General features: G+C 38.7%; 1 protein-coding gene across 2 annotated transcripts in view; it reads left to right on the top strand.

The window, feature by feature from the left end:
• LOC131663286 (proteasomal ubiquitin receptor ADRM1-like) overlaps positions 1-27,546 on the top strand; it is a 228,247-nt gene that overhangs the window by 142,957 nt on the left and 57,744 nt on the right. Inside the window, exons 3-4 of one of the 2 annotated variants that reach the window (XM_058933610.1) lie at positions 1,699-2,035; positions 2,096-2,229. In XM_058933610.1, coding sequence (XP_058789593.1) covers positions 1,699-2,035; positions 2,096-2,229 — 471 coding nt within the window. Of the gene's footprint in view, positions 1-1,698; positions 2,230-27,546 lie in introns of both variants that reach the window. The other variant, XM_058933607.1, reaches the window with a different exon arrangement.

The following is a 27,546-nucleotide window of genomic DNA, read 5'->3' as shown; positions in this document are numbered from 1 at the left end:
CATCGAGCGACTTTAAACACGAATTGTAAGTGTTCTATCTAATGAGCTGCGTAACATACGTTTCGCTGTCGCTTACGTGCTTTTGGGTGTTGAATTTACGGTTCTTAATGTTGCGCGTAGTATTTATATGCGCGCGTTTTATTTAGTTCCCGGTGTCGCTTTTAATCGCAGTATGGCCTTTCGTAAGTTGCGACGTTGTTTACGTCGCTCCGTAGTGTGTACGATGCTTTGTAGCTACTGTTGTGTTTACGTCGCGCGTCGCGCTTGGAATGTAAACACGGCGGCTCGCGTACTAGTCTTTACTTGTTTTTGCCTTCTGATGCGCGCGTTTACGCTTGAATATATATTTTGACTTACATATTTAGCTGCTACATACCCAATATCGGTTGGGCGCCATTATGTAACGGGGATTCTGCTACCCCGTTAAGGGTGATGCTAAGTGGCTACTCGGCCTGCAGGTAACTCGTATGGGGAACACGCGGGCACTCTTGCCTTCGGCCCGCGGAGAGCGTCGTAGGTCAGGTAGCAGCGGACGGTGCAAGCCGGCATGCGCGTAACACGGGAGGGAGGAAGTGCCGAGAGGAAAGACGCAGTGGTTAGCAGAATGAATATTTATTAAGACTAAGATAACAAAGGAAGCGTACAAATAGTATTCGCAGTGAGAGAGGCAAGCGAGAAGCAAGCGAGAGGAGAGTCTTAAGATCGAACGGGCACTTACATGACAAGTTCGCAGTGGCCTCGGCTTTAGACTTGACACGCGCAGGTGTTCGGCCACGAGGCAGCTCTCTCGGGCTGACCGGCTAAGATCGGCAAACACACACCCACGCACGCACGCACGCACGCTGCACTTGCTTCCTCTCGCCAAGGCGGGCAGCCGATTCTGACTCGCACGCGGACGTGGTCCCCCTCTCTCGCGCTAGCTATTCGGCAGCGGTGCGTCTCTGCCAATTAGGCAATGTGCGCGACACTCGGGCGTCCACGCTTACACGCGTACACGCGGGTCTCTCTCTCTCTCTCTCTCTCTCTACTCGGTGCTCCCTGACTTACCTCGTGCCGCGTCCACAGCTACGGCAAGGCAAAAATACATAAAGAAAAGAATACATGGGTTATCAACGGATTATGATTAACTTAAGGGGAGAGAGACATAACGAGCCTCGGCTCGTTATAGACTTTAAGTGAAAATAAATTAATGCGTAGTATTAGGAGTTTTACTGGAGATTTAGAAAGTCAAAGGGAAAATTATATTATAAGAAACCGTTTGGTACAACATAATTTTTATTCAAGATTCATCAATATTAAAATTTGATTATTTAAAAATTGTAATTTCAAAACTTTCTTATTATTATTTATAATTCGAAAATAGGAGAAACTGACAATTATTTCGGTTGCTCTTACGTCTATATTATATGTATAATCCATCTTACAAATGGTTTATAAATATATCATTCCTCTATTATCATTTACATACTCAATGACTAATACGCAATGACATTGTCTATAAAGTCTAAAAAAATCTTTTTAAACTATGTTTCTTTCTGTATCTGCTTCAAAAAATATTTAGTCTGTATTATTTGTTCAGTTTCGTAAATTTAATAGCTGTTTAATTGCTGTTTGATGATTTTTATATCTTCTAATATTTTCATTTATAACTAGTAAAATATACGTCGTTTGTGTAATAGTACACATGATTTACCGTAGGATGTCAAGACTGAAAAAGATGAAGAATACTGTCGAAAAATCAATGAAGTTCTTAATAATCCGCCTGCACCAGGTTCACAGAGAAGCAGTGGAGCTAATCCTGAAGGAGATATCCAAAATTTACTGAGTAATATGTCGCAACAACAGCTGATGCAGCTATTTGGTGTAGGACAAATAGGAAGTCTTGGAAATTTATTGGGAAATATAAATAGACCTTTCAGTGGCAACAGAATTTCTACACCAACATCTTTGAATCCTGTAACAACAAGTGCCAGGTCTGCAGCCTCTCTCATTTCCAGTCCTGTTACAACGGAAGCGCCAACACAAAAATCTACAGGTAATAAATTACGAATAAAATTTAAAAAATTTATTAGTATTGACCTTTTTATCTTCATAGGAAATAACATATCTCATTCAACACGGACTGATACTTCTCTGTCATCATCGAATGATGATACACGGATTCGCTTAACTGATTTACAAAATTTTCTCTCTGGAATTACACCACATTGTTCAGAACAATCTTTTCAGGTATGGCCAATAAAATACATTTATTATTTGATATTAAATTACATTTTAACCGTTATTTTTTGTATTTTATCACGTCCACTTTAATGCCAATGAATAGATATATATTGCCTTACGTATATTCAAGAAGTTGTAAATTTACAAATATTTTTTGCAATATTTTCTTTCCGTTCGTCTAGATTCTTACATTATAAGGTTCTTCGTGTTAAGAAAGAATAATATTTCGTTTACATTTTTTTTAACGTACGATTGAAGGAATCAAATATATGCAAAGCGCAAATAAGAAAGAGAAAACCTCTATAATTAATAAACTAAAAAAATTAGATTGAAAATTTCATGATATCTTGGTAATTATTAGTCCTGAATAATAGCAATTTTTTATATAAATAAGTATAGAGTGGTGGACTATTTCCTATTGTTATGAGTTAAGTGTTGAAATTCTAGTTGTGGAATATTGTAGTGAAGAAAATCTTTACTTGAACTATATGTGAATATATGAGTAATAGATACTTAATAAAGTTTGTTTTAAGTCATTTCAAACTAATACAGATAATCAAAATTATCACAACAAAACCATCAATTTTTATCGTAATGAAGCCATTTTTTGATTTTGTAGGTGCTTATTTTTGTTACGAGGGGGGTCAATAAGTCTTTATAAAATCCAAGAGAAGGCACTCGTCACGCTAAAAATAAGATGTTTTTGGCAAGCAATACTACTAACTAGATATCGTACAAAGTTTCAGATCGATTCATTTAGTCGTTTTTTTGTGAGCGTTAGTTGAACAAAAAGTTATTGGTTTATTTGAATAATGGAAAAAACAGAGTTTCGAACGGTGATAAAATATTTCATTTGAAAGGCCTTACACCGAATGAAATCACAGTTGAGTTGAACGCCGTTCATGGCAAGTCTGCCCCTGCGTTTAAAACTGTTTATAACTAGGTAAATGAATTTAAACGCGGCCGTACAACAACAAAAGATGAACCTCGTTTAGGACGCCCTGTAGAAGTGAGTACGCCCGAAATGGTCAACAAAATCTACGATATGGTGTTGAGTGATAGAAGATTAAAATTGCGAGAACTAGTTGAGGCCACAGGGGTATCAAAGGGTACAATCATTTCAATTTTGCATGAAAAATTGGGGATGAAAAAAATATCAGCAAGATGGGTGCCACGTTTGCTCACTGTTGAAAACAAACGAACCCGCGTGGTCACCTCTGAGGCTCTTTTGGCGTAATCGGGAAGACTTTTGGCGTCGACTCGTAACTGTAGATGAAACATGGGTACACCACTATACTCCTGAAACCAAAGAACAGTCCAAACAAAGGATTACCGCAGGAGAACCAGCCCCAAAGGAGGCAAAGACAGTAAAGTCAACTGCCAAGATTATGGCCACTGTTTTCTGGGATGCGTATGGAATCATCTACATCGACTACTTGGAAAAGGGCCAGACGATCACTGAACAATATTATGCATCATTATTAGGTTAGCTGAAAGAAAAAATCAGAGAAAAATGTCCTCACTTGAACAAGAAAAAAATGCCTCTTTCTTAAAGTCAATGCTCGAGTGCACTCGTGCAGTTTCGATGGCAAAAATTAACGATTCAAAGTTCGAATTAATTGACCATTCACCATATTCGCCTGATTTGGCACCCAGTGACTTTTTCTTATTTTCTAACCTCAAAAAATGGCTTGCCTGACAACGATTCACGTCGGATGAAGAAGTCATCGCCGAAACTAATGCCTATTTTGATGGTTTTCAGAAATCCTATTTTTCTGATGGTTTAAAAAAACTGGAAGGCCGTTTGATAAAATGTATCGACCTTCAAGGAGATTATGTTGAAAAATAAAAAAAAATTACATACGCAAAACTTTTTTTTCCTTCTTTTTGTAAAGACTTATTGGCCCCCCCTCGTATGAGAAAAAAATTTGATCCAATTTGATGCATATTGATACCCCTTGTTGCTTTCTATAGAATCTCAAACATTCTTTTTATTCAAGAAATGTGATCGTATAACTTACTACCTGGAATTCTCCGTTTTTTTTTTCTTTTTGAAAATGCTACATAAACCAAGATATAGTGCACTTTTCAACAAGAAATGAAAAAATGTAGTATGTCCTATTTTTTTTTGAATATTTATATATTTTTTGGAATTATTCTTGTATTTTTTAACGAATATCGATAAAGTAAAATTCCGGAGATTTACTATCAGCAAGGATCGAATTCATCATCATTTTTATTATGCAGACTCAATACTGATAAAAAAATACTGTAAATCATAGGATATTATCATTAATTTTGCACTTTTTCAATTTTAGAGTGGATCAGAAAGCATAAATCTCTCAACTATATAACTCCCATACAAAAAAATCGTAGGCGTCTGTATAGAGTAAGATTTATAAACAAAGAAAAATTCTTGAGAAAAGGTTTAAGTTTCTTGTATCTTCTTTTTCATTGCAAAGAAATACAAGCGACGTTGTTTGTAATGGTAATAAATCACTGTTGAGAGCGAAGATCGGCACTCTCAACTTCCTCAAAACAAGTTTTTTTTTAATGATTCAAATCTAACTATCGAGCTGTTAGAGTTGTCGAATCTATGCCATTTCACATAGTTTTGATTTCTTTGCCTCTTGAGCTTTTTTCGAACTTTGTACACATCCAGATACATGGTCTTTTACAGTTCTTTTTCGTAAAACCTGCCAACGATAGACTTACGAGGTCTTTCCGGAAAGTATCGGGCCTACCTTTATATTTTCGTGCTAGCGTTATTCTTTATCATCTGGTGGGTGGCATCCTTCAAAGTAATCCACACTTGATTAAATAACACGGTTCCATCGATGTTTCCACTTTTCGAAACAGTCCTGGAACTCACTTTTAGGGATAGCCTTAAGTACACTCGTCGCATTGTTTTCAACCGTTGTTTTGTCATCGAATCGGTGTCCTTTGAGTGGTTTTTTTAGTTTAGGAAATAGCCAAAAGTCACAAGGGGCTACGTAGGTCGGGACTGTATGGAGGTTGTCGAAGCAATGCGATACTGTGTTTGCTCAAAAATTGCTCAAAAGTCTTGGCGATTCAGAATACTTCCACCGTTAACATTGTTGTTTTGTTTCAGGATCATAACCATCAACCCATGATTCATCACCTGTAATAACTTTTCTAAGCACATTATCATCATTATTGACCATTTCCAGATTGTCCAGAGCGATTTCTAAGCGAATGTTCTTCTGCTCTGCTGTGAGCAATTTTGGGATGAATTTCGTACACACGCGTTTAATTCCTAAATTTTCGGTTAAAATTTCTGAAATGATAGTTTTTGGTATCCCAAGGTCTTCTTCTAGTTCTTGCACAGTCATACGACGATCTTGTTCGATTGCAAGTCGCACCCGCTCCATATTATCTGCGGTTTTTGTCGTCGAAAGTCGGCCGGAACGAGAATCACTATCGACAGAAGTGCGACAATCCTTGAACCGTATATACCACTCTTTTATTCGTGTTTTGCTCATACACTCGCTTCCGAAGGCCTTTTGCATCATTTCAATAGTTTCCGAACTCGTTTTTCCGAGTTGAAAGCAAAATTTGATGCGAATTCGTTGATCTTGTTTTTCAGTCATTTTTGACAATATCAAAATCCGACGAACGCGAACAAGGCACTGTAAACAAAGACACGCTGCGCATGAACTATACGTCCGGCTGGTGTCAGTAAGTAACCAATAGATTCGTCAGGCTTTACTGTTGACGTTTCTGTCCGGTAGAGGTCGCTTGAACACTATGGCGCGAAGATATAAACGTAGGCCCGATAATTTCCTGACAGACCTCGTATATCGATAATCGTGCAGATGGTAAGTTACCGGCTTGATTTTGATAATTCGATCAATAGTGGAGATCTCAGTAGACTAATTAGGTAAGTACTTTTTTCCAATACATTTGTTGACTTAATTACACGAATTTCATTGCCATATTTGAATTTGGCTATACTGAACTGCCGTTTATCACATTCAAATACTCTATATACTTCGATTTCATTGTTAGCAGTGACATCTACTGGGTTTATTTCTATCATCTCATGATTTCTATTATTTTAAGCTTCTAGCAAGTCGGATAATACGGGGGAGGGGGTTAATAAGTCTTTACAAAAAGAAGAAAAAAAAAGTTTTGCGTGTGTAATTTTTTTTTAATATTCAACTGCAACGGTAGTCGATTCAATTAATCGAACCGTTCGCGATTCTGAATTTCGCGCGTTAGTTCTAAGTAGTGAGAGAGAGAGGGGGCGCGCGATCTTTCAAATTAGCAGTTACGTCTCAGCTGTTGTGACAAGTAGATATCGCCGAAGTTATTTGCACTGTTTTTTCTCGCCGACTAATAGTTTCTTGTCCATAATAATTACGCGCGTGAGTGCAACAACGAGACCTACGGATTGCAGCGTTTTGGTAGCAGCAGATTTGCAGCTGATAGGTGGTACGAGGCAGCACAGCTGATAACCTAGGACCGGAGGCAGTTGATATTTTGCTGACATCAACAATTACGGCTGATCACCGTAATTGCACCGCAGGGTAGGTGCACCTCCCTTTACTATCGCCTGTCTAAATATATATATTATTTTGTTCAGCCGCGTTAGCGTTGATAATTTTGTATTCGCGCCGAGCGTTAGATCGCGCCAATTTTCGTATCTTCTCTCTCTCTCTCTTTCTCACCGAAAGTTATTTAATTGTAAATCCTGTTCGCGTGCGTCAGTCTTTCGGCCCGATAAAGACTGTAGAGATTTTTATTAATAAAATCTATTAAAATTATTCGCAGATTTCGTCATATAATTTTTCCTAATAGATTAAACAATTGAAATAGGCTTAAGTTTTAATCTGATCATAGCTAGGGGATTAAGTGGATTAGGAGCAAAGTCGATTACACTTAAAACTCATCGTGTGTCACAGGGCACGTGACTTAAGGTGAGTTCAACTCCGCTTGATCGAAGACAACCAAGTTAAGTCAGCTGACGTTAAGGCGAATACACGTAAAAACATACATGTTAACGGAGCGGCGGTTTGCTCTGCATCGTGGGAGTTTGCTCTTAAATAAATTTCTCATTTTGCAGGTTTATCCCCCCGTTACATGGCGCCCAACTGGTATTAAGACCCGTGTCGTGCGAATAGGATTGTGCGTCGAAGGTAATCGACGCACGAGAGAGAGAGACGATTGCGCGAGCGCTGAGGAAGGTTTGAGCGGGTGGCAGAGCGAGATCGTGAGGTACGCCCTCTGCTGGGGAAAAAACGAAACCACTTCGAACCTTTGGTTAAAAATTGTTAAGATTATTGTAAAAAGGGCCGAAAGCGATAATTATTGGTAGGTCGAAGTGATTTCAGATCGTACGGGAGAATCAGGTGTTAACCCATTTCAGCCACAGTTTGGTGGATAAAGAGGGGTTGGTAACACCTCATCTACGATAAAGCAGAGAGCGCGACCCAAGCGTGCAGTCCAAATATTAGCCAGGCGGGGCAAGCAAACAGCAGGCTCCGACCTTAGGTAGGATATTTTTATAATATTTATATAAAGTTTGCGGAGACTGCACGCGCTCATAATCTCCTTTTAAAAGGCCTTATAAAAGGAGGCATTAAAAGTAGTAACACTAAATAGTGTACACCCCGCTCATACCTTGGGTGATAGGAAGCGGTAGTGGTCGATTAGGCCGAAATTTAAACCTCAACCGCATCCTACACCCGTGCGGAGGTAAGATGGCTCTGTTGTCAGCTCAAATCGACAATTGGGCATTAGAGATAACCTCCGCACAGCGCGAACATTATTTAGCGGATTTGGAGCTGCGCAAGGATGGAAGTGTCATCCAACAGGCGGCTAGGCTTGGGAGATGGTTGCTGGGTGAGTACACCGCCACAGATTTTCAAGAGACCACGCACAGCAAAGAGGTAGCGGGGCGCAGGAGGCGATCCCGACAAGCGTGGCTCGACACAGTCTGTGACGAGTTGGAAAACTCCACCACGGATGATAACAGCGACCATCCCCTCAGGATCATCAATAGGGGGGGAATATCATTGACTGACATGTCAAGGACATTCACCTGCCCGGATAAGGACTCTGAGAGTGAAGCCAGCCGCCAAGAAGAGGATGAACTCATCCAGAAGGCCCTCAGTACGCAAGAGCAGGAGAAGGAGGAGAGGAGACGGAGCAATCCGGACCCCAGGTCGCAGGAATCCTGCACTCGGAAGGAACCTCAGGAAGAATTATCCTTGAGTGGAGCCTTCCGAGAGATAGAGTATCTGAAGGAGGGAATAGACCATAACCAAAAGTTGGTAGGTCGAATCCTAGAAACCCTTCAGACTCTGCAGGGATTACAGGTGTGTGCGGAGCGCGAGGCGCAGGACATGCGCATACGAATTCGAGAGCTGGAAGACGCAATGCATGATATGGCCAGTGCTAACCGTTCTCCTCAGCGTGACTCGGTTCAACCGCGCTCCGGACGTAATGTGGACTTTCAGGACACATACACCTGTCACTACGACTCGGGGATTCCGGGGAGTACACCGGCTCCTCCAAGACCAATACCTAGGAGAAGGGACGTCACCACACCGGAAGTCCTCTAACGAAGAGGAGGTGAAGAGGATTCTGAAGTTTATGGGAGATCCGCACCCGTTCGACAGAGGAGTCAAAGCGGATCATCTGGCACCGGACATCAGATATTCTCAGGGCTCTCCACAACCCGAGATGTTGGGAAAATTGTCCGCGGATGGAAATTGAGGTTTGCGGGCAGTAGGGCACAGAGCGTAGATACGTTTCTGTCGATGTTGGAGGATCTGCGCGTAGGTGCAGGACTAACTGACGACGAAGTGCTTTGTTCCGTATCAGAGATCCTCGAAGGTAACGCGAGGACCTGGTACGATAACAACAAGTACCAGTGGCTCAGTTATGACGAATTCGTCGCGGATGCCCGGGATTGGTTTGGCACAAGTACGCAACAGCAACAAAGGCTGTTGCAGGAAGCCCAGAACCGGTTCCAGGGTGAGGACGAACTAGTGCGAGACTACGTGTCCAACCTGGTGGCTCTTGTCAATCGACTAGAACCACCCATGCCCTTGGAGAGGTTATTAGACCTACTCCATGCAAACCTCCTTCCAACCATCCAAATCCAGCTGCGTTGGAGCGAGATGACGTCAATACGCGAATTCAACAGGAGGGCGACCGAGGTACAGAACACCTTATCTTATGGTCGCCGTCCACGTGTATTCGCTGACCCCAACTCGACGATCTTCCCTCAGCACGCCTACCAGCCGAGCAAAAGAACGGCTGGTAGTAAATCCCAAACCGCTGCAATGGCCAGCGTAGGAAAGGTGCGTACGAAGAAGGAGGGAGATCCGCAGCGCGGACTGGGCGTGGAGAACCCCGTCAGGAGGCCTACCGAACAAGCATCGGTATCGGCTACGCAAGCTCCCACTTCTGATAAGAAGATGGAAGAACGCCTGGAGGGCATCGAGTGGATATTGCGCAAGTTGGCCGCTGACAAGCAAGCCAGCCCTCCAGAACAGCGTAAGAGCCGATGGCGTGGAGGAAGGAAAAATTCTCCTTCTTCCAGGTCTCCTGGCGAGCGGCAAGAAGGGCAGAGGCGGAAGATAGACTTTACTAAGCCTCTCCAGTGTTCCGCTTGTGGCAAACTGGGTTTTAGTCCCAAGTTTACAGTGGACCAGGGGGTGCAGACCCTCAAGTCCGGCGTAACCCTTACGTCGGACAGTGCAAGCCAATGCCCAGGACCCAGGGAAACCTGTGGGGCCTCGCACTGGGTCTGCAATCATCCCCGGATCCGTGAGCAGCCTACTCTCCTCCTCGACTTCAGACACGTGCGTCTGGGGATCAACCAGGTGGGGAGTGCCTGGCGGTTAGCTCAAGAACTCCAGTCTCAGGTGCAGGAGCACCTGAGACGCTTTTTGAGCCGCCAGGGCGCAGAAGAGTTGCTCGGGGAGTGGGCCGGGATGGCTCAGCGTCAGAGGGCCTATGGAGAGGCCCTGCTGCGGGTGGATAACGGACAAGAGTCCTCCGCAGCGCTCCCGGCGCCGGCTCAAGAGAAGAGAGCCCCGGGAGCTACTGACGCTGGACCGACGCTCACGGTCCATGTGGACGGGCGCATGGCTCCTGATACCACCATCGTGGTTAGGTCGCAGGATGGACGTGCGACCGCCACGGTGGGAGGCGTGACCATCGTCGCCTCACAGGGAGTCAGTGCCCAGCAGTCCCCTCTGGCTGCTGAGCAGCCATCACAAGGACGGGAGGCTGCTCAATCTCGGTCGCAGCTGAGGGGCTGCTACATCTGTGGAGAGCCTGGGGTGACCAACTCCCAGCGGTGCCCGAAGAAGGCTACACACTGGCGCTACCCGAAACATCGCGCGCCAGGTGTAGCCAAACAATGATGTAGGCCCTGGAGGGCAAATAAATTAGCCGAAATAAAGAAGGGAGTGTTTATTTTGTTTCCTTTCCTTCTTTATTACTTTCAGGTTCCTGATGGCAGCGAATCGCGGGTATTCGTCCTGTCCGGGTAGTCAGGACTTGGAGGGGGCTGCAACGGTAGTCGATTCAATTAATCGAACCGTTCGCGATTCTGAATTTCGCGCGTTAGTTATAAGTATTGAGAGAGAGAGGGGGCGCGCGATCTTTCAAATTAGCAGTTACGTCTCAGCTGTTGTGACAAGTAGATATCGCCGAAGTTATTTGCACTGTTTTTTCTCGCCGACTAATAGTTTCTTGTCCATAATAATTACGCGCGTGAGTGCAACAACGAGACCTACGGATTGCAGCGTTTTGGTAGTAGCAGATTTGCAGCTGATAGGTGGTACGAGGCAGCACAGCTGATAACCTAGGACCGGAGACAGTTGATATTTTGCTGACATCAACAATTACGGCTGATCACCGTAATTGCACCGCAGGGTAGGTGCACCTCCCTTTATTATCGCCTGTCTAAATATATTTATTATTTTGTTCAGCCGCGTTAGTGTTGATAATTTTGTATTCGCGCCGAGCGTTAGATCGCGCCAATTTTCGTATCTTCTCTCTCTCTCTCTTTCTCACCGAAAGTTATTTAATTGTAAATCCTGTTCGCGTGCGTCAGTCTTTCGGCCCGATAAAGACTGTAGAGATTTTTATTAATAAAATCTATTAAAATTATTCGCAGATTTCGTCATATAATTTTTCCTAATAGATTAAACAATTGAAATAGGCTTAAGTTTTAATCTGATCATAGCTAGGGGATTAAGTGGATTAGGAGCAAAGTCGATTACACTTAAAACTCATCGTGTGTCACAGGGCACGTGACTTAAGGTGAGTTCAACTCCGCTTGATCGAAGACAACCAAGTTAAGTCAGCTGACGTTAAGGCGAATACACGTATTAACATACGTGTTAACGGAGCGGCGGTTTGCTCTGCATCGTGGGAGTTTGCTCTTAAATAAATTTCTCATTTTGCAGGTTTATCCCCCCGTTACACAACATAATCTCCTTCAAGGTCGATACATTTTATTAAACGGCCTTCTAGTGTTTTTTAACCATCAGAAAAATATGATTTCTGAAAACCCTCAAAATTAGCATTTGTTTCTGCGATAACTTCTTCATTCGACGTGAATCGTTGTCCGGCAAGCCATTTTTTGAGGTTAGGAAATAAGAAAAAGTCACTGGGAGCCAAATCAGGCGAATATAGTGGATGGCCATATAATTTGAACTTTAAATCGTTAATTTTTGCCATTGAAACTGCACACGTGTGAACTCGAGCATTCACTTGAAGAAAGCAGCATTTTTTTTTGTTGAAGTGAGGACGTTTTTTTCTAATTTGTTCTTTCAGCTAACCTAATAATGACGCATAATATTGTCCAGTGATCATCTGGCCCTTTTCCAAGTAGTCGATGTAGATGATTCCATACACATTCCAGAAAACCGTGGCCATAATCTTGCCAGCTGACTTTACTGTCTTTGCCTTCTTTGGGGCTGGTTCTCCTGTGGTAATCCACTGTTTGGACTGTTCTTTGGTTTCAGGAATGTAGTAGTGTACCCATGTTTCGTTTACAGTTACGAGTCGACGCCAAAAGTCTTACGGATTACGACGTATGCGTGCCAAAAGAGCCTCAGAGGTCACCACGCGGGTTTGTTTGTTTTCAACAGTGAGCAAACGCGGCACCCATCTTACTAATATTTTTTTCATCCCCAATTTTTCATGCAAAATTGAAATGATTGTACCCTTTGATACCCCTGTGGCCTCAACTAGTTCTCGCAATTTTAATCTTCTATCACTCAACAACATATCGTAGATTTTGTTGACCATTTCGGGCGTACTCACTTTTACAGGGCGTCCTGAACGAGGTTCGTCTTTTGTTGTTGTACGGCCGCGTTTAAATTTATTTACCTACTTATAAACAGTTTTAAACGCAGAGGTAGACTTGCCATGAACGGCGTTCAACTCAACTGTGATTTCTTTCTGTGTAAGGCCTTTCAAATGAAATATTTTATCACCGCTCGAAACTCTGTTTTTTCCATTATTCAAATAAACCAATAACTTTTTGTTCAACCAACGCTCACAAAAAACGACTAAATGAATCGATCTGAAACTTTGTACTATATCTAGTTAGTAGTATTGTTTGCCAAAAACATCTTTTTTTTAGCGTGACGAGTGCCTTCTCTTGGATTTTATAAAGACTTATTGACCCCCCTCGTATATCTAATGACTTATATTTGCCTCAAACACTAAATTTTTTCCACAAATTTTTCTTGATGCAATTGAATAATTTATAAATAGCTGCCTTGAGATTACTGAACGTCAAAAACAAAGTAATCTTATGTTTTTTCATCAATTTTTGAAAAATATTTATTGTGAAACTTTTCCTCGATCGATATATAGATTCTTTCATTTACGACCTTTCTTTCGTATCGACACAAAGGCTTTCGACTAGTCTTAATCAGTTTTGCTCTTTACTGGATCTACCCATGCATGCTTAGAAAAAATATATACAATTATCAAGAGATATTGCAATCCCTTGTCTATTTGAATATGCCTGTATTTCAACGAGATCTGCTTGCTAAGTCTCATCTATTCCGCGAATATCGAATTTTCGAATCAGATAGTGATGGTGAACCAGCTTGACTAACAATTACTCTTTGATGCTTCGTCGTTCAATACTTTACCACCATCACCACAAGCACTACTATTAGTCTTGTATCCCCAATTTTTCTTTTATAGATCTAATGTCGCTATAAATTGTCAATATCTGCTGATCAATCTTGTCTCTACGTAAATCCACTTAAATATTCAATTCGTTCAATTTCTTTTGTAATACTGCTGTAATAAGAGCGATGTCGTTAACTACCATATTAATTATTTGTTGAACAGTATTCAAATTCACTGCATCTTTTAGTTCTTTAAGGTTAGTAGTATAGCAGAGTTTCATGTCCTCTCCGTTGTACTGTCAATCCGTAGTAACCTTTCGAGAGTCCTTTCGTTCCAACTGACATTCGAATATATCGATGCTCGTGATGATAATAACTTCAATGCTATAATATTTCAGAATATATTGTAACGTTCAAACAGTAACATCCTTTAATCTAATAGTTATAAGCACGTACACTAGGGGACGACAACCTCAATGCTTAAAGAATAGCATACTCAATTTTATAAACTAATTCAAAAGGTCAAAAGCTTATCTAGAATTAGTTATAAGTGCGACCAATAGGTGGCGTTGGCTGCCCTCTATATAAAATAGGTATCACTGTAATATATCTCTCCAAAGTGTATCCCAGAGAGAGGGGTGGAGGTAAGCTAAACTCGCTACAGTTTGGGCATTTGGTCTCCTAAGACCTCCTACACTCATGAACAAAAAGTGAGTCTAGATCAACAAATTTTGGATAAATTGTTCTACGACACTTGATGGTACTGTCTGGCATTCTTGTCCCCATATAGATACTAAGTGGAGTAAACGATTTATCTCAACACCTTAGTTTCGTCTTTCTATGACACTGAAAAGCTAGTTTTCCGAGTCTTTGGGAACAAAAATATGTCGTATTACTCAAATATTTTTCTAATACGTTTCTAATACGTGTATGTTATTGAGAGTAGAATAGAGATAAGCATCTCTAATATAACGGACACATTTCTTAGGCCGGGAACATAATAAAAAATCTTATAATATACCTTTCCTCTAGTAGTTCCTTAATGATCAAGTGAATTTCGATTACGAAACTTGGATTACCAGTTGATTGTTCGGCGATTAGAAATATGAGCCAATCGATCAACTCATTAGGATCGTACCAAAAGACATAATCCAATGACGTATCTACTTTAGGTACTTTATATCGAAATATTATACCTTCTCCAATGATTAATTTTCTTTTCTTGTTTGCTGGATTGACGCATGAAAGTATGAAAGTTTTGAATTTTCTACTATTTTTTTTTATACTTGATTTCTTACTGTATTGTAACGTGACTGGCTACGAGTTGTTCGTTTTAGCCTATAATAATTTGACTACGAGAGAAATCAGGTATACACATATACATATAATTTACCTTTAAAATTACATGTGCAACTTTATTGTTAATAATTTGTTGTTTTTCTGTTAATAAAGCCTGAAGAGATTAGCAAATGTGCTTACGAAACGTTGCTGAATATAATTAAAATTAAGTGAATTTCCATCTCTCACCATTTCCCTTCTTTCCGTTATTACAAAATTTATCATTGGATAAAACTATAAGGGAATCAAGACAGTATGTTACGTATTTTTATTTAAAAATCTGCATTTTCTTTGTATTGTTTCTTAAGTGCATTCGTTTTAGTAAGAATTATAATATAATTCTTATTATCTTTATTTTCAATCAATGAAGTTGTAGGCTCTTTTGATACCAAAGTTCCATTAGACGAACTATTCTTAGATGTCTATTTACATGGACTTTGATGCTATCTTGTTCGAAAGTGATTAATAACTTACCAATTACATAATTTTTTCCCTATTTACGCATTCCATTTGATCTATCCAAAAAATTTTTCTTTTATCAATGAAATAACAGTTCTCATGATCATTATCATTATCGATTTCACTGTCAGTAGTTTCAAAAGAAGTATCATGTGCTGGAATAGTACCGTTAAATTCATTAGAAGTTTTGTTCAAATAGTTACAATCGTTGAGCTCAAAAATTTCATTGGCATCAAAGGTCACATTTAGTTTAGATTTATCGTTCTTTTTGAGAATTAAATTTTTCTTTGTTTCTTTAGAGCTGCTACTGCTCACTGTAGCAAGTTTTTCTAAACAATCAATGATCGCTTTGGAAATCTCGTTCAGTGTCTTCTCAAAATTGACTTTTCCTTCCTTCATCAACTTATGCTTACGTTTGATAATTCTTGCGTCCCTGTCTTCTGCTTCTGTCTGTTCAGTTTTTCTTTCCATTTTTCTGTTGATTAATCTTCTCTTCCTCTCTCTCTCTCCTAGATCTGCCTTTTCCTCTCTTGTTTTTCTCTTTCTTGCTTATTTTCTTTTCGTCTGCTTTCTTTGTTATTTCGTTTGCCATTTCACCTTTACCTTTACTTTGCTTTTGCTCTCTTTCTTGCTAATCATCTCACCTGTCTTTCTTCTTATTAGGGCTTTGACACCTTTTTCTCATTTCCTATTGCTTCCTCTGCCTTTCATTTCCTCAACCTCCCTTATATTCCTTAGTGTCTTATAATTTTGTCTTGTTTTAATTTTTCTTTTTCTTCTTTGTTTCTTTTTCTTTTCCATTTTTGCTCCGTCATCCGAAACCTGCTTCCTCTCGCTTGTGTAGTTGCTAGTACGTGTGTTTTGTGTGTGTGTGTGTGTGTGTGTGTGTGAATGGTATGTTTGCGTATGTGTGCGTGTTTTGCGTGTATGTTTGTGTATGTAGATGTGTCTGCTAGTCTTGTGTCTCTGTCTTTTGTTTCCGTCTATCCTTAGAGTCTTGTAATTTCGTCTTCCTGTTTTTCTTTTTATTCTCCTCTTCGTTTCTTCTTCTTTTCCATTTTAGCTCCATCATCCACGCTATCTTTTCTTTGCTTCCTATTATTATTTTTTCCCATTCTTCCCCTTCCTTTTAATTTTTTAACATTTTTCTACTATGTGCTTCCAATTTTCTTCCTCTTTCATACACATTCTGCATCTGTTAATTTCTTCTTTTTCCCAATACCTGCTTCCTCTCGTTTCATTACCTAACCTAAACCTTTCCCTTATTTGTAGGCCATCTATTCTTCCCTCTCCTTGAACTTCCTTTAATCTATATTTTTACATTTCTTCTTTCAGTTGTTTCCACTCGTTTATGTATCTTGACCTTTTTAGCTTTTCTTCTAGTTCCTTTTCTTCTTTTTTCTTTAGATTTTCTCTTATTTCGTCTCCCTCCTCCCTCTCTATATATTTTACTTTTTTCTAGTTTTTCCTCTCTCTCCTCCTTACCCTTTTTATCTTTTTCATTTCTTTCCCTTTTCTTTAGTTCTCTCCATGCTTCTTTTTTATTGAGTCATCTCTTTCTTCTTCATACCTTCAATTAATTAATTCATACCTCATTGCTCTTTCTAACGCTGTTTCTTTCATTTCTTGTCTATCTGTTTCCCATCATATTAAGTACTTGGCGTGTTTCTATCTAATCCCAATATCCACTTTATGTATTTTAGTTGTAATCTCTCTATTTCTTCATATCTCTTCCATCCCCAGATTTATGCTCCATACATAATCACGCTCTTCGCCAGTGCGTCGAACAGGTTCATCCTTAGCTCCCAATTTTCTCTAAATAGCTTTTCTCCAAGCCCCCATAGTCTTCCGAGTCCTATATTTATTTTCCCTTTTACCTTCTTTATCTGCTTTTGATTTCCGTTATTTCTGCTTATCACATATCCCAAGTAGTTGTACTCTTTTATCATCTCTATCTTCACACCTTCCCATTCGATTTTTTCTTCCTTCCCCCTTCCTCCTCCTCTCCAGCATTTCATCATCTTTGATTTTCCTACATTTAGCTCTAATCCCCTTTCTTCCAGGTATCATTTTAATTTTTTCAGTATCGCTTTCATTACACTTTCACTCTTTGCCATCATCACTATGTCATCTGCATTTCCTAATGTCCATATTTTCTTCCTTCCTATTACTACCCCTCCTTGCACCTGTTTGATCTTGACTTACAGCTCGGCGAAGGTAAGATTAAATAGCGTGGTGCTCAAAGGGCACCCTTACGTTACGCCTTTGTAAGTCTCGAACTGCCCAATTATTTCTCCTCCAACTTTTACATTACTCCCTGTTTTCTTATATATTTCTTCTATTCTTGTCCTAATTTTTCTATTTATCCTTTTCTCTTTCATTGTTTCCCATATTTTCTTCCTCGTTATCCTGTTAAAAACGGACTTCATGTCGGCAAAGAATACAAACAGTTTTCCTCCTTTTTCCCTTATTTCCTTCCCTATTATAGTTTTTAATATATATATTGCGTCCTTTGTTCCTCTTTTCTGCCTGAATCCCATCTGCGTATCGCTTAGCGTTTCTTTAGCTTCTAGTTCTCTTTCCAGCTTTTTCTTCAGTATTTCCGAATATATTTGATATCCCGTGACCATCAGCGTTATTTCTCTATAGTTTTATACTTCTTCTTTCCTCCATTTCTTATATATTAGTACTATTATGCCCTTCCTCCATTCTTTCGGATATCCTTCTCCGTTCCATATTCCGTTAAACATTTTTTCATATCTTTTAACAAGCCTTCCGTGCCTTCCATCCACGCTTCATTTGCTATACCATCTTCTCTTGTCGCCATTTTTTTTCGTTTTTCTTATTACCTGTTTTACTTCTTTTACTTTGATTTCTTCATCTTTACTCTCCTTCTCTGTCTTCGGTTTCTTCCCATTTTCTTTCTACCTTTTCTTTCTCTCCCAGTCGTCCCTTGAAGTTCTTTAACCATTCTTCTTTTCCTATATTTTCATCTAGTCCAATTCTTTTCTTCCTGTTGCTATTCACTTTATCCCAGTATTTTCTTCTAGTCTTATTTTTTTTATTTCTGCTGCCACTCTTTTCCCCTCAGCTTCTTTCGCTTTTTTTATTTCCTCTCTGTATTCTCTCATTGATTCTAGGTATTTGCCTCTGTCTCCTTCCCCTTTTCTTACCTTTCTTAATTCTGCCATCACCCTAGCCCTTTTTATCCTACATTCTTCTCTCCACCAGCTTTATTTCAATCCTTTTCTTTTCCTTATTTTCTTTTTTACGACTGCGTTGCTTACTCTATTTTTTATCTCTTTCCATTTTTCTCTTCCCTCATTGCGTCTATCCATCTCTGATATTCTCCTATACCTTCTTCACTCCAGTCGTCTATCATTCTTTCTTCCCCTTCTTTTCATTCTTCTGCTATTCTGTCTCCCAATTCCACTTCTGCTGGTAAGTGGTCCGACTTTAACCTCTCTTTTATTTGAACCCTTTTTATTGCCTCATCACCTTCCTCGTTACCTACTACATACGCTATCGTTGACATTCCTCTCACTCCTATATATATTATTTTTCCCTCTTCATCTCCTTCTTTTCTCCCATTTGTTATCACTAGACCCATTTCTCCTAACCATTTCTTCTCCCTCTGCGTTTAATACGTTATCCTTGGCCTTTATTTGTTCTAGATTTTCTTCTCTCTACCATTCTCTCTCTTCATTTCCCGTTCTTGCGTTGAAATCACCTCCTATAATTATTGCTTTTCCTCTGTTCTCCTCTATCTCTTCGCTTAGGTATTCATAGTTTTCCTTTTTCTCATGTTACATGTACACCGTTGCTATCATGTATTTCCTCCCTCCGATCTTTATTTCTCCCGCTATTACCTCACTTGTCCTTTCTTTCTTACATTCAACCTTACCCATCCCTTTCCTCTCTCTTACCGCCATTATTTCTCCCCTTATTTCTCTCCCCCTTCTTCCTTCCCTTCTTGAGTCTCTCTACTCTTTGTTATATCCTTTCAGTTACTTCTCCACCCCAATTTTTGTGTTTTTTACTTCTTACCGGCCCTCCTCTCTGCTTGCCTTTCCGGCTTCCTAATTTTTTGTCTTAACCTCAACTTTTCTTTTTTTTCTTTATTCTTCTCTCTTTGCTTTTTCCTGCTCTTCTCCTATCTCCTCTCTCTCAACTCCACTTCTCTTCCGACTCCACGCTCTTTTCACCTCTATCTCTCTCCTTAAACACTTTTCCTCTCAAATTTTCTCACCAAAACTCGCACTTACAGTCAAGACACGTCTACTCCCTTCCACGAGTCCTATATATATCCAGTACTTATGTATAATAATGCTCTAATTATATTTCTATATATCAGATTATTCGATGATCTGAATTTAAGTTTTCTTCCATGGGTATATGGTATCTTTGATCAACCTCTGATCAACGGTCATTTAATCCTTTTTAATATTATATTTAATATTGATGTCTAATTAAGTATTCACTTGACCTAAATCTTTCATAGCGAATTTATTTAATAATTCAGTTTTGACCCTTTCTAGTCCTTTTTTATTCTTTCCGCAAATCATCTAATCGTCTACGAACAATATCAAATAGATTTCATCATCTTTTTCATTTTTTGTATACAAACAATAATCACTCTTACTTCTTTTGAAATTCATTTTTTTAATATGATCATTAAAATAGTCGTACTAAGCTCTTGGGCTTTCTCCCAAACCATAGAGGGCTTTTTCAAGTTTATATACTTTATCTGTTCCATCCTCATAACGTAATGGTTATTTCACAAATACTTCTAATTTAACATAACCGTTTAAAAAATCTGTTTCTACAACCATTTGCATAATTATAAATCTGTTTTGACAACAGTACGACAAAAATAATTTTATGCTTTGTACTCTAGCTACTAGTAACTATAAATCTCCTAAAACTTCAGTTTGTTAAAAATCTCTTGCAACAAGTCTTGCTTTCTTTCCATTATCAGATTTATTTGTGAAGACCTACTTGTGATAATTTGTTGTTATATATAATCTCCACGCACGCCTAATCCCATGAAAATAAATCCTCTTGGAACAAGAGGAAGCCGCCCGATCAACTGATGATCAACTCATATAAGCGCATATAAACAGCCCCAAGATTTTCACACAGATTTTCACACACGGCAATCCGGACCGACACTCTTCCAGGAAGCCAGGCGACGAGGAAGGTCGCAGTCGATTCCAGCTGATCTGGGACAATAACAGCAGACAGAAACATCACGAAAACACACATTCATGATCCGCCCCATCCCAGAATTTACTGAAACCGCACTCAAACACACCCACACGATTAACCTCATGCGCACCAGAAAGCGACAGGAACAGCGGCAACGTTAAAGCGGAGCAGCGACCATATTAGATCGCGACCGATAGGAGAGTGACTGAGCGCTAGAGGTAATGGGTTAGGATATGCGTGTAAGCGAAATAGATGCTACCGATCTTCTCGTAGGTGAAATTGGTAGGACTGGAGAGCGCGCGTGAGAAAGAGATAAGTAATAGCGACGCAAAACTGACCAATGCGCGCGACTAGACCAACCAATGACAAATAGGATAGGGGTATGCTAACGAATAGGGTAAAACCGACTAAACTTAACTGACAAATAAGGAAATTAGGTGCCAAAACTCGACCAGTAATAAAATTGCGCGGGCTAAAAGGTTATTATAGACGGCGTTGATGATCAACTTGACGACAATTTTGACCAATCAAATAAAACCTCGCGACCGTAAGGGTAGGTAATCGAAGAGACGCGATGCGATGCCGCGCCAGTAGTAGCTGCGGCAGTAGTAGCTGAGCAGCAAAATAGTTAGAAGTGCAGACAATAGTGTTGTGAGATTAGGACAAAAGTCCTGATTATTGCAGAGAGAGACACACAGAGCTTTTCGACATGGTGATCCGGAGCAGTACAGCGGTATAGAGCAAGGGAACCACGGGAATAAAAGAGTGAGTACCCTCCTTCTCTTTCTTCCTTGCTTCGTGCCCATTCGCAACCGAAACCGCTGCCAACCGACCATAGTGCCGCCCCGACCTTCGCGATACCACCGATGACCCACGAATTAACGGGAGCGATCGCTTTACCGCTCATTGTGAGCTCCGCAACGTTGGCCGACGATCCGCAAGTTAACGATAGTGCACGAGACCTTTCCGTGGCCATCGTTTACTTGATTTTTCCTGAATCTCCTTCGTTTCCCTTTCTATTTCTGACCCGAGCTATGCTCGCCGCGAAGGTAGATTGCGATCACGTCGTGGTGCTCCATTCGCGGAATTTGCAGTAGAATCTGGGCATTAGTTAGACTATCGTGGATAAGCCCTGTCGCGTCAACCGGAGAATCGATCTTGGGCTTACAATTTAATTAATAAATAATAATTTTCGTGAACTCTGTGTTATCCTTTAATTAACCTTGTGCCTTAAGACTCCACATTCTCTCATAGCAGCCTGAGCCAACCGACCTGCAGCGCTACCCGCCCTCCTAACGCGAGGACGGTAGCTGGCGCCCAACAAAATCAAGCTGCAACGATTGGCTGACTGCGCCGCTGGTGGCATTTGAGGCCACGGAAGAAATAAAAATTACTTTTCCGTGTCCCCCGTCTTCCCCGTCACATACTTTAAATCTATATCTCTAACTTTTACATTTATTGGTTCAATTAAAATTACTGACTCGCAAAAGTAAGAGACATCATTTATGATGTGATCTGTACATCCACTGTCTAATAACCGAATAACCGAACGAAAAACGACTTTGAATTTTCAAAATCTTTCAATTTAATTTTATCTAACTTGTTTCTTATATATATCTGTAACGCCGAAAATTATAGGTCCCGATGATTCTTTCAAATATATCTGATCGAGTTTCTTTATTATATCTTGAGCCGTTTCTTGATCGCTCACAAATTCCATTTGATCATCTGTCATACAACAATCGAGATAATTCATTGCTTTTAAATTCTTGTCGTCTCATGCTGCTTGAATTTCAGTGGCCTGTTTCCCTCTAGTTACAGGGTCATCACATTATTTGTATTTAAGATATAACAATATTCTCCTCTTCCATATGCTGTAATTCTTACCATCAAAAATCTGAGGTTTGATATTATCGTTGATTGCCATTTGTCTTCTTTTTTATTTTTTTGCTTTACTTCTTCTTAAATTTCTTTATTTTTTATTGTTTCTGAATTCAAATGTTGTAGTAATTCTCTATGGTCCTGTCTATCTGTATTAGGGATTTCTTTCACAAATAATGTTTTTTCCGCTTTTTCTAATTCTTTTATTTCTTCTTTCTTTTTTTTTCTAATGCTATTTCTATTATCTACTTGATAGCCCTTCTTAAATCATCTAGCTTCTTGTTTTTCTCTGGTATTTTTGCACACTCTTCTAAGATCATCAATGTTAACAAAGTTTAACACTGTTTCTATTCTAAATTTGCATACGTAGTCAATTAATTTTTCTTTTGGAACTATATAAGCCCATCCAGGACTTTTTCCTTGTACATACCAGTATTTGTCTTCACTACTCCTCAAGTAGCTTTTCTCAGTGTTTGCTTGAACTTGTTACTTATCCTTGGCACTTTTTAACCATAGAAGCTCCCTTTATAACCACGCTCTGCTACCATGTTGAAATAAAGTATAAGTAAAACGGATTATTAATTCTTATAGGTATTTAATATACTCGTATTTCACGAGTAGCATTACAGACATTCACACTAAAATTAGACGCTTGACTTCGGAGCTTTTCTATTCAATAATTGCTGAATTGTAATTACATTGTGGCTCAGTGGGTAAGAGCCCAGGCTTCTGTGTAAGAGGTCGCGGGTTCGAGCCCCGGATATGTGAAGATTTTCAGAAATGAAATTTTCATATGTGTGTTACTGTGATTCCGGTGGTTCGGATTCCACCTTAAACTGTAGGTCCAGTCATGATTGTGTTCAACTTTATCCTCCTACATCATTTAAAAAAATGATAGAGAAGGTGAGTCTGCATATTCATGACTATAGGGAACCAAGACTAATGCGTACAGGTACTTAGTTTACCTCTGCAGCGTTCCACGTGGACGTAGTTCTTGAAGTAATAACAATAACAATAACAATAACAACTCACCAAAATTTCAAAGAGTGCATCGTACTGCTAAGCAATACATTCTATGCAGTGCATGGTACTGCTGAGCCTAACATAAATTTATTTCATATTCTAACATAGATTATTTACGTGTTCGCGCGAATAGTGAAGGTTTATGGAATAATACAGATATACGGAATAGTATAGAATTCACGTACAAATATACGGAAATAGTATAGAATTCAATAGCGGAAGCAATAAAATTATCAAAAATGCTGTAAATCAAATAAATTAATTAAAAAAATGTAACCTCAAACAATGAGAGATATCAACTCTTATTACCGATGTGTTGGATAAATTATTTTTCCTTTTTTTTTTGTTCAGCTGGATGTAATATTTTCTTTATAGTGTCTGCGTCTCAGCTTCCTTATTTTATGTAATTACTGTTATATGCAGCAACGATTGCACGAATATGCCATTCTCAGCCAATCATGCTTAGTACAAGTTCGTCGAGGGATTGGTGGAATAAACGGCAATTATTAAATACGTGGAACTGCCGGTTACACTTGTGCGATTAGATATTTATTTCTCAAAAGACAACAGAATGACAGAAAAATAGACTTAGAATCAAGCGGTATCTAATTCAATACTTATCGAACGAGAGATATACTACTTGATCGTGATGTTCGAGCTAGACAGACTATTGTTGAAAAAAATTCATCGCAGGAGCGCTATTTTCTCCACCTTGGCTTATTGTAAGTTAGGGAAATTAGATATTTGGCGGAGGTAGTGCGCCCCACTTTTACTGACATTTATGTAGGTGAATTCATTTTACATCAAGAGTGCGCTGGTGAATCGATTGTGATTTTAGCAGCATTAACTAATATCGACCGCCTTTGCCGTTCGACTTCGTATGAAGATTTTTTAAGAGCCCTTCAAAAGAGTCAGCAACAAAGGCATATAAATTTACGGTGTCCTTATATCGACCTTTCCTGTGTAAGCTTTATCGAGACGTAATATCCATACACTAAAATGCTCTAATGTTGTCTTAAATGGCAATATCGTCGGATATTATGATAGAGTTAGGTCGAGCTTTAATCTATGAGATGACTGACTCATATTCGCTGAATGTAAAATAATTGTTGCCATCTGTACACTTCAAAAGTCTTTTAAAAAACTTGTATTCCAGTTGATTACGTGACTTGGAGTAGACGAAGATATTATCTAACCTTAGGCAATTCCGATGAATGATCAGGCTAAGTAAGTTGTTTGTTTTTCCACAGTTTTATGGACCACAAAATATTACATGATAATATACTATTTGATAACAATTCCCCATGTCATATATATTATGTTTCTCTTGTTCCACAACGCTGTCAAAATTGACGACTGGAAGTCTCAGAGACTGCTCCTCGAAATCTATGTGTATCATTCTATATCGCGATTACTACTCAGCTCAAATAATAAATATGAGCGCTTATATATTGTGGAGCTCAGTGACACAGCGACGTGGCATTGTTAACAGACTTATCGACTTGTTTCCATTTAAGCTTCATCTGCCAGAATGTTATCAATTCTATGGTCCAGAAACGCGACAAAAATAAAAGATTAGCACGTAGTGATCCGGGTATTAATGTTCTTGACGCAGCATGGAAGAATTACGATATTGCGTACTTGCAAAATCGAGAAGACATTGGAGTAGATCAAATTTTGGCTAATAAAGTCTAGAGCAGACTACTGACAATGGACAACAACTTTGGTGAAAAAGTAGCAGCATATATAGTACAGTGGAAACGTTATTAAGATTAAAAATACATTCAGTATGGGTATCAAGAAGAAACGTGTTTCTGCTTTAAAGAATAAGAAAGAAGTTTCGAAAAATAATGGATCTAGATTAAAATGGAAGGAAAAAAGCATTACATTGAAAAAAGCTACGGCAATACCGACTCATCAATTAATTTTATGCACTCAGCTTTGAAAACTGCGAAAGAAGCTATGAAGATAGCTTGTGATCAAGGTAGAGGCATAAAAACTCGAATTTACCAGTTTCAGGGAAACCGATGCTCTTGCTGGAAGTGCTGCTGGTATAGCAAAGGCTGTCAATGATTCAAACGTAGCTAGAAAATAATTTGAGGTATCAGATACTGGAACTATCACTATGGGTAAAGGTTTATTTTTGATAACTTATAAAAAGGGATTTGATATATATCTGAGACTACGGTCGGAAAAAGGTTTAAAGAAATTTTGAGTAAATGAGATTGCCTGAACGAGGACTAAGCAACTATGACTTGATAAAATATACAAAACTAATGAAGATTCCAAATTTTCTTCGACTATACATGAGAAATAATCTATGTGCTGAAGGTCATCACTACAAGAAAGCAGCCTTTATTAATTTAAACGATAAAAATGGGCTTGGTATGCATTGGGTGGTGTATCGCAAAACGAAATCGCAACAAAATCAAATACAATTATAAGAGATATCAAGAGATATCATATTTATAACTGCAGCCATCTCTGTTTACAGTTTTCATCCTTATGAAATAAACTTAGTGAACGTTGAGCTACAGTTGCGTGCTTTGTTTTTTTTTGGTCAGTTTTTGGCCAGTCTATACTGAAATTATCAAAAATTCAAAGTTTTTTTCAAACCGCAAAAAACACTTTTAAAATTTTGAAAGAGTGTGCAGATTTTAAAAAAATAGAATGGAATGAAGACGTATTTGCCTCCTCTTTAAAACGAGTAAAACAAAATTCTTTTTTATCGACCCGATCTAAAATTACGCTGATTTTATTTTGTAAATCACTCTTTTTTCAAGTTCGTCTATCTTTGAATGAATACCCGTAGAAAAAACTTCTTAGACAAAAAATGTTTGTTTTTTAAAGAAAAATAAGTAACTTCTTTTAACCCTTTAATATCCAACTTGATCAAAATTCGTTGCTAGCTTGGGTCTAATATTTTTTAATGAAAGAGTAATTTAATATTATTCCGAAGTATCTTTCCTAACGTTCTTGGGTCCGCTCTTTCCGAATCCGAGATCAAATTAACGCAAAAAATAGCTTAAACGATAGTTTTTTTAATGTTTCTTACAAAAAATTGCCAATTTTACTAGTCCATTCTTTTTAAAAATGTGACTTTAACTTCGATAAAATTATACAACAATGATAAAATCTTTCCTATCGTGGTCATTGATAGTTACTCTTGAGATATGAATGGTTCAGCGATTTGTTTCCGTCATAATAAATAAATATGGCGATTTTTTTTGTGTGACCTCATTCGCATGATACGTTATGTGTATTTACTCGACGAGAATGTATTTTTATGAAAAAATCATAAGTACAAAAGGTCTTTTGTTTGTTCAGATTATTTCAATTATAATCTCAAAACTGGAACCCGATAAATTTTTAGGTCCGGTGAGGCCTAAAACACGTTTTTTCATTAAAAATACTCAGATTTCATGAAAAATAACTTTTACATTATCTGAGGCTTTCCTATTAGTTATCCTCAAATTGGGCCTGATATAAATATTGGAGCCTATAAGGCCCAAATCATGATTTGTATTCAAATTTTATACCTATCTTATTGACACTTGGTTCTTAATTGGTTTTTCGTTCTAAACCTATAAAAAAAGAAAAGATAATCCATACTTTTTCGAATTCAACATTTTTGAATACTTTTAGCCGTTGCTGAGTTAACGTTGCTTGGTTTTCACCACGTGGAGGTAAGCGTTCATTAAAAACCTTTGTTTTCGTCTTTTTTGATTTTGTTTTGTTTTGTTTGTTTTTTTTTTGTATTTTTTATATTTATTAAAAAAAGAATTTTTGTAGAAACTCTTGCAAATACTTTTTTTTGAAACATGGTTCACAAAAATATTCCTCATAGTATCTTTCGCAAGACTTTGAACTTCTTACTTTGCATACCGAGCAATATGATCGTTTAGTTCCTTTTCCAAGTTCATGCTTCATCAACAAAACTCTCTCTAAATAATATTTGCTTATTTTTATAGCGAATTCTTTTATGCCTCATTTTTGTCTGGTTGAATAGTGTTCCACAGCACAATTTCATTTGTAATAGATGATTGGATTATTCGCATTTAAATGTTCCATGTCCATTTTTTAAACCCAAAAACGGGTAAGCCTCTGTTGCAATATACTGATCATGGATGTCAACTCCTCCCATGAATTCTTTATACATTTATAAACATTCGAAAATGTAATTTCTGTTTTCTATTTTTCAGTTTTACTGTATCATTTCACAGCACCAAGGGGGTTGACACCTGCCGCAGTGGACAGAATTGAAACAGGCTTTGAA

Source organism: Phymastichus coffea, unplaced genomic scaffold (genome assembly GCF_024137745.1).
Source record: "Phymastichus coffea isolate CEN01 unplaced genomic scaffold, Cenicafe_Pcof_1.1 PCOF00002, whole genome shotgun sequence".
Taxonomy (NCBI): Eukaryota; Metazoa; Arthropoda; class Insecta; order Hymenoptera; family Eulophidae; genus Phymastichus; species Phymastichus coffea.
This window is presented reverse-complemented; position numbering and strand designations above follow the sequence as displayed.